This window comes from Lactuca sativa, chromosome 3 (assembly GCF_002870075.4).
Source record: "Lactuca sativa cultivar Salinas chromosome 3, Lsat_Salinas_v11, whole genome shotgun sequence".
NCBI lineage: Eukaryota > Viridiplantae > Streptophyta > Magnoliopsida > Asterales > Asteraceae > Lactuca > Lactuca sativa.
The window spans coordinates 261,803,327-261,820,781 of NC_056625.2; the positions used below are offsets into that span (position 1 = coordinate 261,803,327).

Consider the following 17,455-nt stretch of genomic DNA (forward strand, 5'->3'; position numbering starts at 1 on the left):
AAATGTTTATTTAAAGTATAAGTAAAGAAATCCATGATTTTGGTTTGACATTTTCCATTATATTATTAGCTGCGATAGGCGCTTGTAATAACATATGTTTTTTTGGCCTTTTTTGTGCTTCTGTACTTGCTAATTCCACTCTCCCTTTGCCTTTTTTTTCTTACATCCTCTTCGTTTGCTTTCATTGAGTAAAAAATCTATTTTTTTGCTTTAAAATGTTAACAAGATTATATATTTGGTAGATGAAACAAACGGAACACGAGGGACTATGGGGAAAATTTTCAAATCGCAACAACTGATCAACAAGTTAAGGATTGTGTTGAGGGTGATTGTAGCAGGGAAGGGCATTACATCAATCAGGTTACTTTGATTTTTAAGCTAAGGACATTTTAGTTCTTTTTTATTTTTTTCAATTTAATTGATTTCAGTTAGGGTATCACTACTTTGCTTTCTTATACAAACACATATTTAAATTCTCAAAAAAAATAAATAAATAAATAAACTCCCAGCAACAAACATCCCTGCATCTAATGCGTTCCTATGTTTACTGCATTTTCCTATAAACCATCTTTTGCTTATGTAGTTGTTGCTATGTAACTGATATGAAGATCCCTCGTAGTAAGCTGGACCAACATCCAACCAAGAAAGGGCAGTCTTTAGAAGCAACAGGTTGGGAAACCAAGAAAACGCTAAAAATTATTATCTACTATAGTTTCAAATAATGAAAAAAAAAAAAAAAAAAAAAAAAAAAAAAAAAAAAAAGGTAAACAACGCCAAAGGCGCGTCTAATTCCATCTAGTTAAGATCATTGCATGCTCTTTTCAATAAATGTCGACCGCATAAGACAGTGTATTACCTGGTGACCAAAAGTGTATATAGGTTAAAAACAAAAATTAAGAAATTCATTCTTTTTTGTGTTTATCACATCGGTTTGTATCGCATATTACAATGAAATAAGAAATTCATTCTTGGTGATTCTTTTCTTGCCAATTCTTTCCTAATTATTTGTCAATGCTTCCGCTAAAGAAAACAAAAATTAACTCCCAAACCTTGCGAAGGGGACTATAGGACCATTTTGAATAATTATTCATAAATATAAACATCTATAATTTTAGTTAACTCTTACACATAAGGTTGGCTAATGATTCACAAAGCTTACAAAGATCAAGAGTGACACTATTGCCTGTTGTCATAAAGGAACCATGAGCACCATTTGAATCCACAATCCTTTGACAGCGTTTAACATTGTCCACTGCAGCTTGAATATGATAACCAATCAAAGAACAATTTTCTTCTGACATAAGAATCTTCATATTCGAGATGACATGAGTATACGCAACGCTGCAAGATTTGAGAGATTTCAACAATCCAGGAGGACCGGTTTTCAATTCACGGAAATCATTTCGTAATGAGTTTGCATGTCTGATTGTCTGATTGACTGCGATAGTTGTAAGGATAGTTATATTTTCTGCAAACTTGCTCCTGTCATCAGATTCAAGGATCTGAAAGCAGACATCGGTGTCTTGTAGTTTGTTACAAACTTTGTCAACGAGTTTGTATGGTGGAGAAAAGTCGGCATTTGATATCGAGAACAGCAAAGTAATCAAGAAGAAGATAAAGATTTTTGTGAATGATAATAATGAAGCCATTTCTTATCTCCGGTGGATATAAAGATCTGACTTTGGCTTCAAGATTACGAGAAACAATGCACTATATAAGGCCAATTTTGAAGTAATAAATGCATATCTTTTCAAATTTTATTTTTCCATAAATAAATTTATTTGGTTTCCTCCGTTATATATCGGACTTTCTCCCATTTTCAGCAGAAAATAAATTTATATTGGGCGTTAGGATTTGAATGTATTTGGAAGGTGTCGATTATGCATTCAATCGACAAAATAAAATTTGAGGCAACAAGTAATTCGTTATGACCACTTTAGTTCAATCTGATATGCTTTATATCAATTTGGATTCTACTTATGAACTGTAAGGGTTTAGGTTTTAAGTCTCATTGTGGTATAAAGAAGTATAGTTTACAAGGTGAGTTAGTGGTTCAAAAAAATAGTAATATTTTTATGATATGGTCAGAATTAATTTTTTTTGAACGTAATATTTATATTTTGTAGTTTAGGACATTCTTATTGGATGACCATTTGTTTGTTCTATGAAATAGAGAGAGTGGTCTACGTAGAACTTTGTTTTTTGATGTTCGGTAAATCCTACAAGGACATGAAAGAACTTTGGATTCTTGAAGTCAATATTTTTTCTGGATTTTGCTTTTAGATCTAAGAAACATATGCACAAATTTGTAATTTGAAGTTAATAATTTTTGCTCTTTAATCCTTGTTTTTGCTATTTCTTTTGTTTGTTCCCTAGTTTGTGATTGTGAACTTTCTAATATTAGGGACACATAACAAGATGGACATTTCCTTTGCTTGCTCCCTAATTTTATATTATATTATAGTAATCTTGAAGACAATAATTTTTTATCACAAAATAAAAAGAACTAAGGGCGACATATACATCCTTTTTTTAAGTTGCAAAGTTGCAAATTTTCTTAGAAAAAATGTTGCATTGTTAAAACTTAAATGCAACCCTTAATATAAAAACAGTTGAATGATCATATTATTTTTTAACTATACAATATAAATTACAAAATACAATAAATTAAAACTAATTAGAATATTTATCTATATTTAAATATAATATCAAAAATAACTATTATTGCGAACCATTAAACTGTATATTTTCTACAAATATTTCTTCCTTCGTTTATTTTACAATTGTGTTACCAAATCGATATAAAAAATTTGGTCATAAACTTTGCAACTTTTATATATTTCGAAATCTGTTTAGAACCAATTTATTGATTAGAAAAGGTGAAAACATAACCTAATTTCTATACTCAAAAATGCTAAATCAAATCAAATGAAATCAATCATACACAACTAATTTCTGATACAATTCACCAGAAATCGCAGCCTCCATCCTTTCCAGAGGTGTCAAACTACCTTTCACATTCTTATCAGCAACATCCTCCGGTTTAATCACTCCACCTTCTTCAAGAAACAAAGTCAACAAATTCTTTGAAAAACCACTCAGCAGCGCCACCCCTTTCCGATCAACAGTCACCGGAGTACTCTTGGAATTTCTAAGATTCCAAAACACAATCTCCGGCACCTTCGCATATCCACAACTCTTAAACTTCCTCTCGATCGCTTCATAATCAGTCTCCCATGGATCCACAGGTGCCTCATCGACCTCCTCTTCGGAATCAGAATCAGAATCAGTCTCCCATCGATGATACCTAGCTGAATACCTAGAAGTCTCAGACGCTTGATCGAACTCCATATCACTAAAAACAAACACTCTTTCCACCATTTCATCTTCACCTAACTTCTCCTTCACAGCCACTTCCAACAATCTGTCAAAAACTTTCTGGAAATTGGTGTTGAATCCGGCTTTCATTTTTCGGATGAACTCTGTTTTTGACCGGAGGTTGTTACCTTTGATCTGGTGGAGCTCTGGCGATTCGCTGAATGTGATGACGTGGCCCTTCCATGGATCTGCGGAAAGTTCAGAGACTAGTAACCCGAGAGCCACCGCGACCTCCATTGGTGTACCTGACATGCTGCCGGAGACGTCACAGACTGCTATACAGTTTGTGAGTTTACCTTTTTTTAATAAATCATCAACCATTCGTTTCCACTGAAGCTCGGCTACTATGGCTGCTCCGCTGCCTCGATCTAAAGATGCGATGATTTCGTGGGGGAGTAAAGCTCCGGCGGCGATCTTTGCATCACCGGTGGTGACGTTTTGTAGATACTCATGGAAGCGGGCGTTGTCTCGGTGTAAGAATATGTCGGTGTAGTTTTTCATGGCTATGGAAGCTACTCTTTCGTAGGTAATGGAGCTCCATTGCTTTGCGCTCATGTAAACTTCGGGTAATTGTAAGGCGTTGCGAAGAGGAACGAGTACTTGTTTCCTCAATCGATTTTTGACTTTGAACACGTAATCAGTGTCATCAAGACCATCGAATTCTGGATTGGAATTTCTAGGGTAAATCATTCTAGCAATTGATTCACAAATCAGTGTGGCATTATCATAAGAGGAATCAACGCTAGGACACCATTTTGCAGCTAAACTGATTTTGGTAGAATCACCGGAGTTTAACGACTGAATATCAGATTTTAAACGATTAGCGAAGAAGCTTGATACCTGATCGTGTAAGTTCTTATAATCTTCATCTGAATTATATCTATCCTGTAATTTTTCGGCCATGGCGGATATTTTTTCCTTCCTAGACGCTTTTGCTCTCTCTTGCTCCGCCTTCATATGTGCCCTATTTGCCTCGATTCTTTGTTCTCGAGGGACTTTTGCCCTTAATTTCGCTTTCATCTCCATCTCAGCCTTGTTCTTTTTCTGCTTTCTATTCATCTTCTTCTTCGAGAGGAAGTATTGCTTCCGAACTCCACCTTTTCCTTTCACCAATTTCTTCAATGTCCATTCTTCTTTTGCAATTTTACGCACATCGGAACCTTGAATCAACCTATAGAGGATCTCCAACAAGTCCTTGAAGTATCCAAACTCAACCAGAAGCGGAATATTCGACGCTAACGTCTTCGGGTGGTGGTTATGGAGCCATAGCGCCGCCGTGTAGAAGCCCTCTTTGTCCGATTTTCCAGTACCGCGTACGCCTCTTAGATTACATACGAGTTTTAGCGTAGTGAGTGGATCGTGATTCCATGCAACCTGTAGCCGACTGATCAGAGATTTCGGACGAGTGTCCGGTACGACGTGGAAGAAGAAGTCGAGGCAGGGGTTTCCAGATGATGCGTAGGTGGCGGCATTGTTCTCTGTGAAGCTTTTACGAGGTTCGTAATAATAAAAGAATTCGCTTAAGTCGTCTGTCATGGCGTCGTCGGAGGTGTATTCCGGCGAAGACATCGGAGAGTTATCATTGGAAGCCATATGTGATTTTTAGAAGGGAATAAAGTGATAGACTTGATGACTGATGACTCTGCGTTTGATACTTATATGGAACTCAATGCGTGAGGCCAAAGCAAACAAAAGAAAAAACTGCAAATTTGATCCTTGTTGTTTGAAAAAATCTTTCGATGGGGTCCAAAAAGTTTTCAGCTTGCACCGAAGGTCTAAAATCAAGGTTTTTCATTGTTTTTGGTCCAAAAAAACTTGAAAAGTCGGTTTTACCCTTTTCCATTTCTTTTTTCTTTTTTCTTTATTTATTTTGGTATTTAAATAATTAAAAAAAAAAATCTTACCCTACACACACACACTCTCTCTCTCTTTCTCTCTCTCTCTCTCTCAACTGAAGAACTTCCCATCTCGTCTCCATTGGCAACCTCCAAAGTCTTGATTTTAACTCCGACAAACTCACTGGAAACAGGTGAGCATGGGAACTGCCGGAGTCTCAAGAATCTAAAGAGAAATCAAGAACCTACAACATTTGGGCCAACTACAACATTTCCCCCTCAACCTTAGTCAACGTCTCTCTCCCAGAAGGTATCACGATGGTTGGTGATTTTCGTCATCGGAGAACATAACCCACCACCTGTAACTCATCAAAAAATCAAGCGCCACCATCGACTTGATCTTTGCTTCCTTTTCTCCTCATCATTGAATCACCCCACCTGGAACCTATTATCTAGTACCAAATCTGGAATCCACAAAACCTAAATACACACGAACGAAAGGCAAATTGAAGGGAGCTGAGGTGCAAATGGGAAATCGCAAGGAGGGGCAAGGGGGTCTGTCAAGACCGACGACCCTTTGTGGGTTTACTCTTCATCTTCACTGATTGGGAGAAGTAAGAAAGAACACAAATAGAAGAAGCAGTCAAGGTGGTGATCTGTTGGTCAAACAGATCGCGAGAAGGAGTCGATCTCCGACGAACTCCCCTAGGTTCTTCGCTTGTCATCGGCGACCCCAAATCGAGGGGGAAAGGGAACCGATTGGATCGAAGGGAGAAAGAAGAAGAGCAAAAGCACAAAATGGGTGGTTCGATGGAGTTTTGGTCCATCGCTAAAATGAAAGAAGAAAATGAAGATGGCTTACGCTGTTGGGTGACTATTACAGCGAGGGGGCTGCTCCGGTGGCCTCCTTGGTTGTTCTCCTTCTATTCTGTTGGCAAAACACGAGGGGCAAAGGGAAAGAAACACCGAAGTAGCAGCCGAAGGAAGTGACGATACTCAGGGGTGTTTGGTTATTTCCAATTGACAGGAAGGAGGGGTGGAGGAGGGTTGCCGGTTCCCTCTTTTTTCTCGCTGATGGTGTAGAAACGAGAGAGAGAGAGAGAGAGAGAGAGAGAGAGAGAGAATTATTTCCTTTTCTATTTATTTTTAAATTAAAGTAGTATTTGAAAATTAAAAAAAATATAAAAAAGAAATTAAAAGGGTATAACCATCATTTTAAGTTTTTTTGGACTAAAAACACAGAAAAACCTTGATTTTGGACCTTCTATGCAAGTGAGAAATTTTTTAGACCCTATCCAAAGTTTTTTGAATACCACAGGGACAAATCTTACAGTTTTGTCCAAACAAAATAATAGTAATAAAAATGTCCAATATATTTTATTATCGACTGATAAAAGAAATACTGTATTATTTTATTTTATGTTATATATTTTAGGAATTTTTAATTTATTTTGTCAAAAGATTGTAATCTTTAATCTTTAATACCTAATAAATAATTTTTTTTTTCCTCAAACTTTCGTTATACCAGATTTCCTTTTATTTACGTGCACAAGATTTTGTACCCGAATGATCCTTTTTTGGCGCTCATTCATTCAAACGTTAAGAAGCCGATAAATCAGCAATTAGATTAGCAAGATTCCAAATAATAAGCCAATAAATTAGGTTCATTTTTCTAATATTCATATTTTTAATTATGTATATGTTTGAGATCTATGTTATCTTTAAGTGTTATTTGAATTTTAAAACTAAAAAGATAATAATAAATAATAAAAAATACATAATTTTAAATAACAAATACTATATATATATATATATATATATATATATATATATATATATATATATATATATATATATATATATATATATATATATATATATATATATATATATGGGAAAAGTGAATATACCCTTAAGGGTATATAAGCTTAGGTACCCGAACACACCATAATAAGTCGTTTTGTTTGATATATTCATTATAATGTTCTTAAACTTCAACCCTAAGTTGATTATTTTCAAGATATTCGAAATTTCCGTATTATTTTTCTCTTAAATCACATCTTTTTGCCGAACACCTATTAGGCTATATATATTGTAGATGAAAATGAAAATTATGTAAGAGAAAGATAAATGTTTAATTTACAAAAATCTTGGAAGTAAATCAAGTTAGAATTTAAACTATAAGAATATTTGATAATTAGAATGTATTATATGATACAAAACAACGTATTATGGTGAGTTTGGGTACCTAAGCTTATATACCCTTAAGGGTATATTCACTTTTCCATATATATATATATATATATATATATATATATATATATATATATATATATATATATATATATATATATATATATATATATATATATATATATATATATATATATATATATGGGAAAAGGGAATGTGTGGCTATTAGGTATCTAACATTGGGTATAGAACACTAAAAACGTCGACGTTTTGAAGTAATTCAATCAAATCCCGTTTTTCCTTCTAAAATCAACTTATCACTTTTCTCCAAATCAGTCCTCCCAAAAGTTTCGTTTTTATCTATTTATTGAACTGATACGATGATCACGATCTACACAAATATAATTCTTTCTTTCCCTCCAATTTCTGTAGATATCGTGATCTTCTTCTTTGTTATTCTCAATATTAGCCCACCTTATTTGGGAAAAGGGTTTATCGTCTTTCAAAGCCATTCTAATTTTCTTATTGCATTCCTTCATCTCTGTTTTCTTCCAGGTAACGTCTATAGTATCCTTATTTTTGTTATTGTAATCATAGGTTTTTGTATCGCATTAATGATGACCCACATATCTAATTCACCGGTGATAGTAATTCTAAAAAATTGAAGGTGTCATCATACTTTACGATTTGGATCTTAGCTCAAATCATTTTGTTATTTAGTTAGGATAGTAATTCTAGAAATAATTTCTTTTAAGCAACTTAACCGTCAATTAATTTGTATGCCTTCACAAAACCTATTGGAATAGAACTTTTGTTTAATTGTATTTTCATACTATTAAATCCATGAACCCAACAAACCCACTAACTTGTTTGTGAGTATTTAGTTTTTTTTTTTTTTATCATCATTGCATAATTATGTCTACGTTACTACGCTAGTGTTTTGTTTCTTGTTATATAATTCTATGTTTTAAGTATGTTATTAATAGAAATTAAGTTCTGTATACAAACTCTCTTTTTCAACATACACCTCTTTGATTTTTCAGATGCTAATTTTTTTTTATTGCTTTTCATAATCGTCACTCTTACAATCCATATCAGATTCGTTAGTGGTTTGCTACACACCCAGATCAAGATGATATCTGAGGTAAATACAACTTTGTCTTAAAAAGATCATTATTTATATATTGAATCCTGATGATGTTGCTAAAACAGTTTCATTTATTTAATGTTTCTTAAGTACATCTTTTTCTATCTTTATCTTGATACAGGACATAAATGACAATATTACTTTAGAAAATCAAGTAGTCGATCAGCCTTTTGAAACACATATAATTGAAGATGTTGACATGAATGGTCATTTTGTATCATCTTCGGAAAATGAGGATGTAAATGATATCGATATAGGTCTTGAATATGATGAAGATGAAAGTATCATGGGAAAGGTTTTCAATACCCCTAAAAATGCATATACATTTTATAATAGATATGCATTTCTACATGGATTTGGCATACGCACTCATTGGGGTTATAAGAATAAGACAACAAAGGATTTTTATCGCAAGATGTATGTGTGCAACAAACAAGGTTTTAAAAGATTGAAGGGTGCTAATTCATGTGGAAATACAAAGCAACGTCGTAGAGCTTTACGAACCGGTTGTGAAGCGATGCTTCGGATTTCAAAAAGGAAAGATGGAAAATGGTTTGTGGATATTTTTAATGATACACATAACCATGAGTTGAGTATTACACCAACAAAAGTAATGAAACATCGTTCACATGCGAAGTTCCACCGCTCAATGGCATGCAAATCTCTTATGGTGGAGTTTGGTCAATCAGGGTTGAAGCCTTCTCAAATTAAAAAGGCTGTAAATGCAATAAAATCTCCATATGAAGCTGATGTTACCTCCAAGCAATGTGTTGATGTGCTATCCGAGCAACGAAGAAACTACAAAGGTAAAGAGTTTTATGGGCTCATTAAACATTTTCAAGATAAAGCATTAGTTGATACCAACCAATATTTTGTCGTGGATTTGTTTGAGGATGGGTCTCCTAGAAATATTTTTTGGGCTGACGGAAGATCAAGGGATGCGTATACAAAATTTGGGGATGTTGTCGTGTTTGATGTTACGTACATGACGAACAAATTTAAGATGCCATTTTCTCCCTTTGTTGGGGTGAATCATCATGGTCAATCCATACTTTTTGGTGGTGCATTGCTAGAAAATGAAAAAGAAGAAACTTTCAAATGGTTATTCGAGCATTTCTTGAAGTGTATGTTCGAAAAGTATCCATCAGCTATAATAACAGACCAAGATAAAGCTATAGGTAACGCAATCAGCAAAGTATTTCCAAACACTCGGCATCGTTTTTGTGCATGGCATATTAAGAAGCATGAGCAAGTACATCTTCGACCACTTGTAGCTCGTTATAGTGATTTTAAAGATTCCTATAAATCATGGATAAAATGTGATACCATAGAAGAGTTTGAAATCAAGTGGGAAGGTATACGTGATAAGTATAACCTAGAAAACAAAAGTTGGTTAACCGAAATGTATTACCAACGGAAACATTGGGCTAAAGCCTTTCTGAAGGATGTCTTCTTCGCTGGCATGACAACAAGCGAACGGAGTGAGAGTATTCAATCATTTTTTGACGGATTTGTTAATTCCAAAACCATGTTGAATGAATTTGTTGTACAATATGATAAAGCGGTTCACTCTCGAAGAGCTGCCGAAGAAGATGAAGACTTCAAGACAATGAACTCAAAACCAGTTCTATTTTCTGTTCATCCAATAGAAGCAAAAGCGGGTGAATGTTATACTAGAAAGATGTTTGAGGCTTTTAAAAAAGAATGGATAGAAGCTATGGGCAATTTAACTCATGAAACATTAAGCAAAAGTACAAAAAAAATTAAGTATAGAGTCGGGCAGTTGAATGTTGATAAAATGCATTGGAGAATTGTTACCTTTCATTTCTTGAATCCAATAAATGTTAAGTGCTCATGTGCTAAGTTTGAAACATATGGGATACTGTGCAAGCATAGTTTATATGTGATCAAGAAGAGACATGTTGAAACCCTTCCTGATCACTATATTTTACCTAGGTGGACACTTGATGCTAGATTCAAGGTGGATAGTACCAACATTGGATTGGAAGAAATCAACAATGAAAATGGAGTTAGTGCCTTAACGGAGTGGTGTGTTCGTGCAAACTATAATAAAGCAATTGAACTTGTAAGAGACTCCTCTTTTGAGATAAGAAAGCTTAATAATTTCTTGGTAAAGTTTTTAGAAGACCAGCTTAGTCGGAAAAAGGCGAAAGGACATCCAAATACATCTCAAGAATCTTGTGCAGGCATTTCTCAAGTAGACATGGTGCCTCAAATATCTATCAGGGATCCTCTTCTTCCGACTAATACGAAAGGGCGTCCCAAAAATGCAAATAGAATCAAATCTTCTTTGGAAATGGTGAAGAAAAAAAGAACTTGTTCTCACTGTGGGGGATTAGGTCATTATATCAGTGGGTGCTCTATTAAAAAGGTAATGTATTATTTTATATACTGCTTAATAGGTAACATATTTTGTGGTTAAATGCTTACATTTGTTTTTTCATCAGGCAGAGGAAGCTTTAAAAGACAAAGAATTATATGGTAAATAGTAGGTGATATGGTGTTGTCATTTCAGCAGCCTCATCCAACCTGTTTTGAGAAGGGATACGATGAAGAAGTTGCATTTTTTGTCCATGTTATGTTTTTTCACCTGAAATTTGGATATTGGATTTTCTTTGTTAATGAGTTTTGCATTAGAACATAAACCATTGAGTCAAAGTTGAGTAAATTTCTTCAAGGCTTTTGTATGGGGATTACAATTAGCTTCCTTTAGGTTAGCAGAGTATGACATCTCAATTGCAGAAGTGATTGCAATTATAGGTAAATAAAAATAATAGAACTCATTTGTAAGAAAAAAGTTGAAGGGCATAAATGGCATACAATGAAGAATTAAAGTAAAAAATTACAACAATTCAACTAATTCATCACATAAACACATATTCAAAGTTCAATGATTGGTTCTAGTTTTTGGTAAAATATTCACTATTAATAATGTTGCCTTTACATAACTTTAAGCCTTTCTTTCATTTTGTTTCTACTAATATCAGCTACCACATGAAAGGGATTTCCAAGTAGAAACAACTATTTTATCTTTGACGAGAAGTTCAACTGATAGACACCATCAGTGGAAACAATAGATGGAAGAATTCCCAAGAGCTGAATTACCTGAAGTTCAAAAATAAACAAACAAAAAATAAATTGTTTTCAATAACGACAACTTCATCTCCATTGATAGTTAATATTTGTAATAACTACTTTAAAGATGACTAGATGAAAACTCAAATAATAATAATAATAATGGGATATAATTATCGTATAAATTAAAAGAGATCTAATTTTATGGGATGTAATTAAGATTTACCTAATACCAACATACTCAGCTATAAGGACTTAACAACAAATTGAAATTTAATAGAGAGAAAATGGAAAACCTAATTACAACTCATAATAGTAATAAGAGAGATGAAATCTAAGAAGGTAGAAACCAAAAAATTAAATGGAAAATAAAAAGGGGAAAAAGAAAGTACTGCAAATCGAGACGCAAATCGAAATGTTTTTAAATGGGATCAAATTTTAATAGGTTTCCAAAGAACTAAATTAAATTAAACAACTAGAAAAGTAAATCTAATTAAAACAAGGGATGTATAACTTAACCTGTGTGAATCGGTTTAGGACGAGGGATATAATTTGCGGCATTCGGCAACAGGCCCTTAGATATTAAATCATCATTTTTCAAATTTGTTCCTTGCAAATTAAACACATAAAGATTGCGTACAATACTACTAAGAGATTACTCAGATGAAGAAAAGAAAGAAGCCGATAAATATAGGAATGTTGACGGAAAGAAGAAATATAGGTCGGTACAAGAGCAATACGGGATTTAATACATCTCACCTTAAAACGGCGACGTTTTTTTAGGTTCCACACCTAATACTAGCTGTCTAACAGCCACACATTCCCTTTTCCCTATATATATATATATATATATATATATATATATATATATATATATATATATATATATATATATAGGAAAAGTGAATATACCCTTAAGGGTATATAAGCTTAGGTACTCAAACTCATCATACTATGTCGTTTTGTATCATATATATACATTGTAATTGTCTAATGTTCTTATAATTCAACTTCTAAATTGATTTGCTTTCAAGATTTTTATAAATTTCACATTTATCTCCCTCTTACATAGTTTTGATTTTCAACTATAATATATATAGCCTAATAGGTGTTCGGCAAAAAGATGTGATGTAAGAGTAAGAAAATAGTGAAATTTTGAAAATCTTGAAAGTAAATCAAGTTATGGATTGAAATTTAAGAACATTATAATGAATATATCAAACAAAACGACGTATTATGATGAGTTTGGGTACCTAAGCTTATATACCCTTAAGGGTATATTCACTTTTCCATATATATATATATATATATATATATATATATATATATATATATATATATATATATATATATATATATATACTAGTCGTTCGGCGGGGGCGAATTGTTTCTAGACGGCAATTCATTCATTTATGTGAATAGAATCCTTGCGGCTATCAAATCAATCCATAAAAATCATTATTTGTTAACCGAGTTACATAATATTAATAATTATTTAGTTCTTATAATCCTTAAACGCTGATAAATCCATTTCTGTATTATTTTTTCAAATTCCTGAATTTTGACTTGTTTGATCGGCAAATAGTTTTCTTTTGGTGATTTGTTTCCATCCGGTGAAAGTAAATATTTTTTTTCAACGATAACGGTTAATAGTTTTCGGCGCCAATAATAAGTTGTTATTACTTGCAGTTAACAATTATCATTTTCAATTAATAGATGTTTGACTAAAGTAAAAATATGTTCATTTTAAGAAAATACCAAATGCAGCAAACTAATCATCAATTCGAATGTTGTATTAGTACATACCACCGTTAACATTCTCCTTTGACCATATGCTTCAAACTTCATATTCCATAAAGAAATCCTTAATTTTTTTTTCATAGAGTAAGATGTAAAATATTTCTCCATTTCACTAACCAATGCAAGATTATTTTTTAAACATATAATGTAATCGCCTTATCATTTTATCTTAATAGATCTTATGTCTACATTAAATTTGACAATAAGTGTCAATAGTATAAAAGGTTGACAATAAATGGTAAAAATAATTTTATTTTTTTATCACATATGTAATACATCAACTATAAATAAAGTTCAGAATATAAATACATGTAAAAGTTTTCTTTGGTTGTTCATTAGACATATTTTTTATCATTTAGAAAACATTTTCTATATGTGATGTCCACTCCCCCAAAATATATATACAGAAAATAAACTAACATACTTTGAAGGATGCAACATTTAACACTTGGTGTTGTCCTACGGGTATTGAAAAAAATCATTTCACCATTTTCATGCCCCTATTCTTGTACATCTACAAATATCGTTGTTAACACATGAATTATTTTTAAAATTAATAGTATCAAATAAACTTTACATTGTCATTTCTACATACCTTTTGTCCATGCCACTTCAAATAACAATAACCTTTAAAATTCAAACTATATATAGAATATAGCTATAATAATGTTATCGATTATAAATAATATTTCCATACATATTATTGAAAAGCTCAAATCATAATTATCCATATGTACACACAGATAACGGTGCAGCACTCTCAACTTTTATAACTGATAGACACATACGGATGCAAGTCTAATTCACTTGTTTTATATAATTAAAATTTACACAATTTATACCTAAAGATGTTTCATTTCGAATTTATGACTTATGAGAGCTCTCAACCTTCATTTTCACACCTTCTATAATAAATAAATAAATAAATAAATAAATAAACACTAATTAGCCCATATACATAGATCTCAAACAACAAAATTTCCACACCAAGGGCATTTGTGTCACTACAGAAACTCCCACTAAAGGAAACTTTTCTAATCATGCCAAATTAATATTTGGTGTTATAATTGTGCTAGTGCTTATTAGGCCTGGGGTTAAATAAGTAATTTTGTTATCTTTACTTCTTAGGTCTTGACAAAAGAACGAATAAAGATTAAGAATCAACACCAATACATGCTACAAGAAAATAGATTCAAGGATTATTGTAGTGCATAAGCAAGTCACATACCTTAAAAATTACAGCTGATGGCACAAAATCTCTTTAATGGGGATTTTTGTGGTGAGTTCAACATAAGACTCGACACTATTACTATTAGTGAAAGCACCTCCCAAAAAATGAACCTTCAAGCCGTGGATTTCTAAAACAAATGAAAAAAAATATGATTAAAAATACCAATATAACATCATACTTCTCAAAAACATAGGTTATGATGTAAACTTGCCAACCAAACATATTTATCAATGATATGTTAGATAATGACATGAATATCTTTATCTCAAGCGGCTTCATTTTCAGTTCACTTTTGCACCAGATTATGATTATGATAAATTAATATATATATATATATATATATATATATATATCTATATATATATATATATATATATATATATATATATATATATATATATATATATATATAATTTACCTCATAAGTTCTAATGTTAGAGAAAATAACCTACAAAAGAAATTAAGTAGGTAGTCAAATAATATTCAAACTTTAAAACATTATACTCACAAAACCACTATTGATTGGATATAAATTATGAGAGGTAAAATCATAAAAAAAAAATTAATAAGTAACTTAACGTTGAGGGACGTTTTAATATGATTATCATAACTTTATAGCTATACAGTATCTTCAAATAGGAATCCAATTCGGCACATGTTTACTCCAGCAAAGGATGACCAAACGATCAGAGAAGTTGTTCCCCACAAAATCAATTTGGCAAACAAATTTCCATTTTGACAAAAAAAATTGTCTCCTTTCTCCTGACCGGTAACTTTTTTTTTTCCAATCAAATACCCCCTTTTCACAAAACATGTATAATTTATTAAATCCATGGAGAATAGGCTACGAAATAGAACACATACTTGAGAATAGAAGATCGAGTTTATAGAGTAAACATGCATTGTTATGTAAACTAAACATTACCTTTAGAGATGTCAAAACTTGCGAACAATGTGATTGTTTTGAAGGAGAGGCTCAGATCTGCGAATTCAGAATCATACATACAAAGGAGATTAGACAGCATCACGACTACACCATTAATTGTGTCAGCCCTTCTTTTAGCTCTGAAAAACTTTCGAGCAACGGTTCTAGCCATACCAAAACTACTAATTTTCCTTACAAATCCTTCAACAAAAAGGGCTTCAAACGAACTAATGAGATTTTTTTATCGTTGCTTGTATTTTAGTACCATGTAAGTGAAGAAAAATTGGTTAAGCTTAAAATTTTATAAATTAAAAGTAACACAATAATAAAAAGAAAAAAATTGTACCTACTCGTCAATTAAAATCGTGTCCAAACTGTTGAACATGTTTGGGTTGTTTTTTAAGTTTGCTTCCAAAGCAAGAGTACTTGAACACGAATGTTTCAGGTTTCCTTGGATGCATCGATGTCAACAACTTTATCAAAGACGATCTCATCGCGATTGGTTTGTACCATGAGTGTCAAATGAAAGAAAAAACAATTAGAAATAGAAATAAATTTTATATGAAATAGAATGGATGTATACAATGTGTTTATCTATAAAGAGGTATGATATATAAAGAAGTATGAAAACTATTATAGTTGTCAACAAAATTGTTTCCATAATTAATTTCGAAGGGTGCATAAATATATTATATATATTATTTCATACTAAATCAATCTAAAAGTGTAATAGGATCATATCATAATATTTTAAAATTATATCAAAATTAACCGGATTCTTATGATATAATAATTAAAAATATAATAATCATCTTTGATATATAAAAATAACATTTTCCTAATTAGTGTCAATTCCAAATATAGTTAATTTATGTTTTTTAAAGGTACATAATATATTTTCTTGTTTATTTGAAAAGTTTCAGAAAAATAGTTAATCGATTTCATGTAATTTGTGACAAAGAAAATCGAAATATATGAATACATATATTTGATATAGGAACAAAAAAATAATAGAAAAAAATATAAAAAGTAAAAGAATGTACTGACCTTCTACTGTATAACAACAAATGTTTGAAGCATATAATTATGATGAATGTTATAAACAATAAGAATGATGTTGTAGGAGAAGGTTTGAAGAAAAACAACGATTCGAAATAAGTGTGAGTTGTGGATTCCTAATAAAAATGGATTTTATATTAATTTGAATCTGATTTTTATTGGTATCAATGGTTTCCAAATAAACATGGATTTTTCATTAATGATTTACTAATATAAACATATTTATATTAATGGTTGATATTAATGCATTAATTGAAATGGTTTGTTATTAATATGTTTTTAAAGTTGACCACATTAAAACCTTTATAACCGGAAATTCAGATTTAAAATATGGGAAGATTTTATTGGAATTATATACATTCCATTTCAACGGATTTAAGTTAATTTTGTTTGACAATTGAAAAGCTTTTATTGAAATTAAATACATTCCATTTGGGGATGATGATGTCAGCAATTTGATCTAAGGGTAGAAAATATAAGATTGAAATACAATCAAAGGCCCAGATTGTTTAAGATGATGTTATAAAGTTTCTCTTTTAATAATATTTAGATACATACATACATATATATATATATATATATATATATATATATATATAGGGTTAGGTTATCTTGTTTTCACTATTTATTATGTGTATGTATGACTGATTTTGGACCAATCATTTTAGTTATTTTAAGAAAGTAATTAATGCATATTACATGTTGAAGATATAATAGGTATTAATTACATCTTCAGCATTTAATATGCATTAATTACTTTCTTAAAATAACTAAAATAATTGGTCCAGAAT

General features: G+C 31.6%; 2 protein-coding genes and 1 long non-coding RNA gene across 3 annotated transcripts; 1 reads left to right on the plus strand and 2 right to left on the minus strand.

The window, feature by feature from the left end:
• Window positions 1–2,809: 2,809 nt before the first annotated feature.
• LOC111887907 (uncharacterized) lies at window positions 2,810–5,027 on the minus strand. The gene has a single exon (XM_052769566.1). The coding sequence runs from the start codon at window positions 4,969–4,971 to the stop codon at window positions 2,935–2,937; it is 2,037 nt and encodes a 678-aa protein (XP_052625526.1). The 5' UTR covers window positions 4,972–5,027; the 3' UTR covers window positions 2,810–2,934.
• A 3,511-nt stretch (window positions 5,028–8,538) lies between these two features.
• LOC111887903 (protein FAR1-RELATED SEQUENCE 7-like) lies at window positions 8,539–11,063 on the plus strand. Its single transcript, XM_023884041.1, has 3 exons — window positions 8,539–8,550; window positions 8,675–10,945; window positions 11,022–11,063. The coding sequence occupies exons 1-3, from the start codon at window positions 8,539–8,541 to the stop codon at window positions 11,061–11,063; spliced, it is 2,325 nt and encodes a 774-aa protein (XP_023739809.1).
• Window positions 11,064–13,033: 1,970 nt separating this feature from the next.
• On the minus strand, window positions 13,034–15,772 carry LOC122196945 (uncharacterized). The gene is made up of 3 exons (XR_006189628.2): window positions 15,606–15,772; window positions 14,678–14,807; window positions 13,034–14,354 (listed from the first exon to the last, which is right to left on the minus strand). It is a non-coding gene; the product is annotated as an uncharacterized LOC122196945 (long non-coding RNA).
• Between the last annotated feature and the right edge of the window lie 1,683 nt (window positions 15,773–17,455).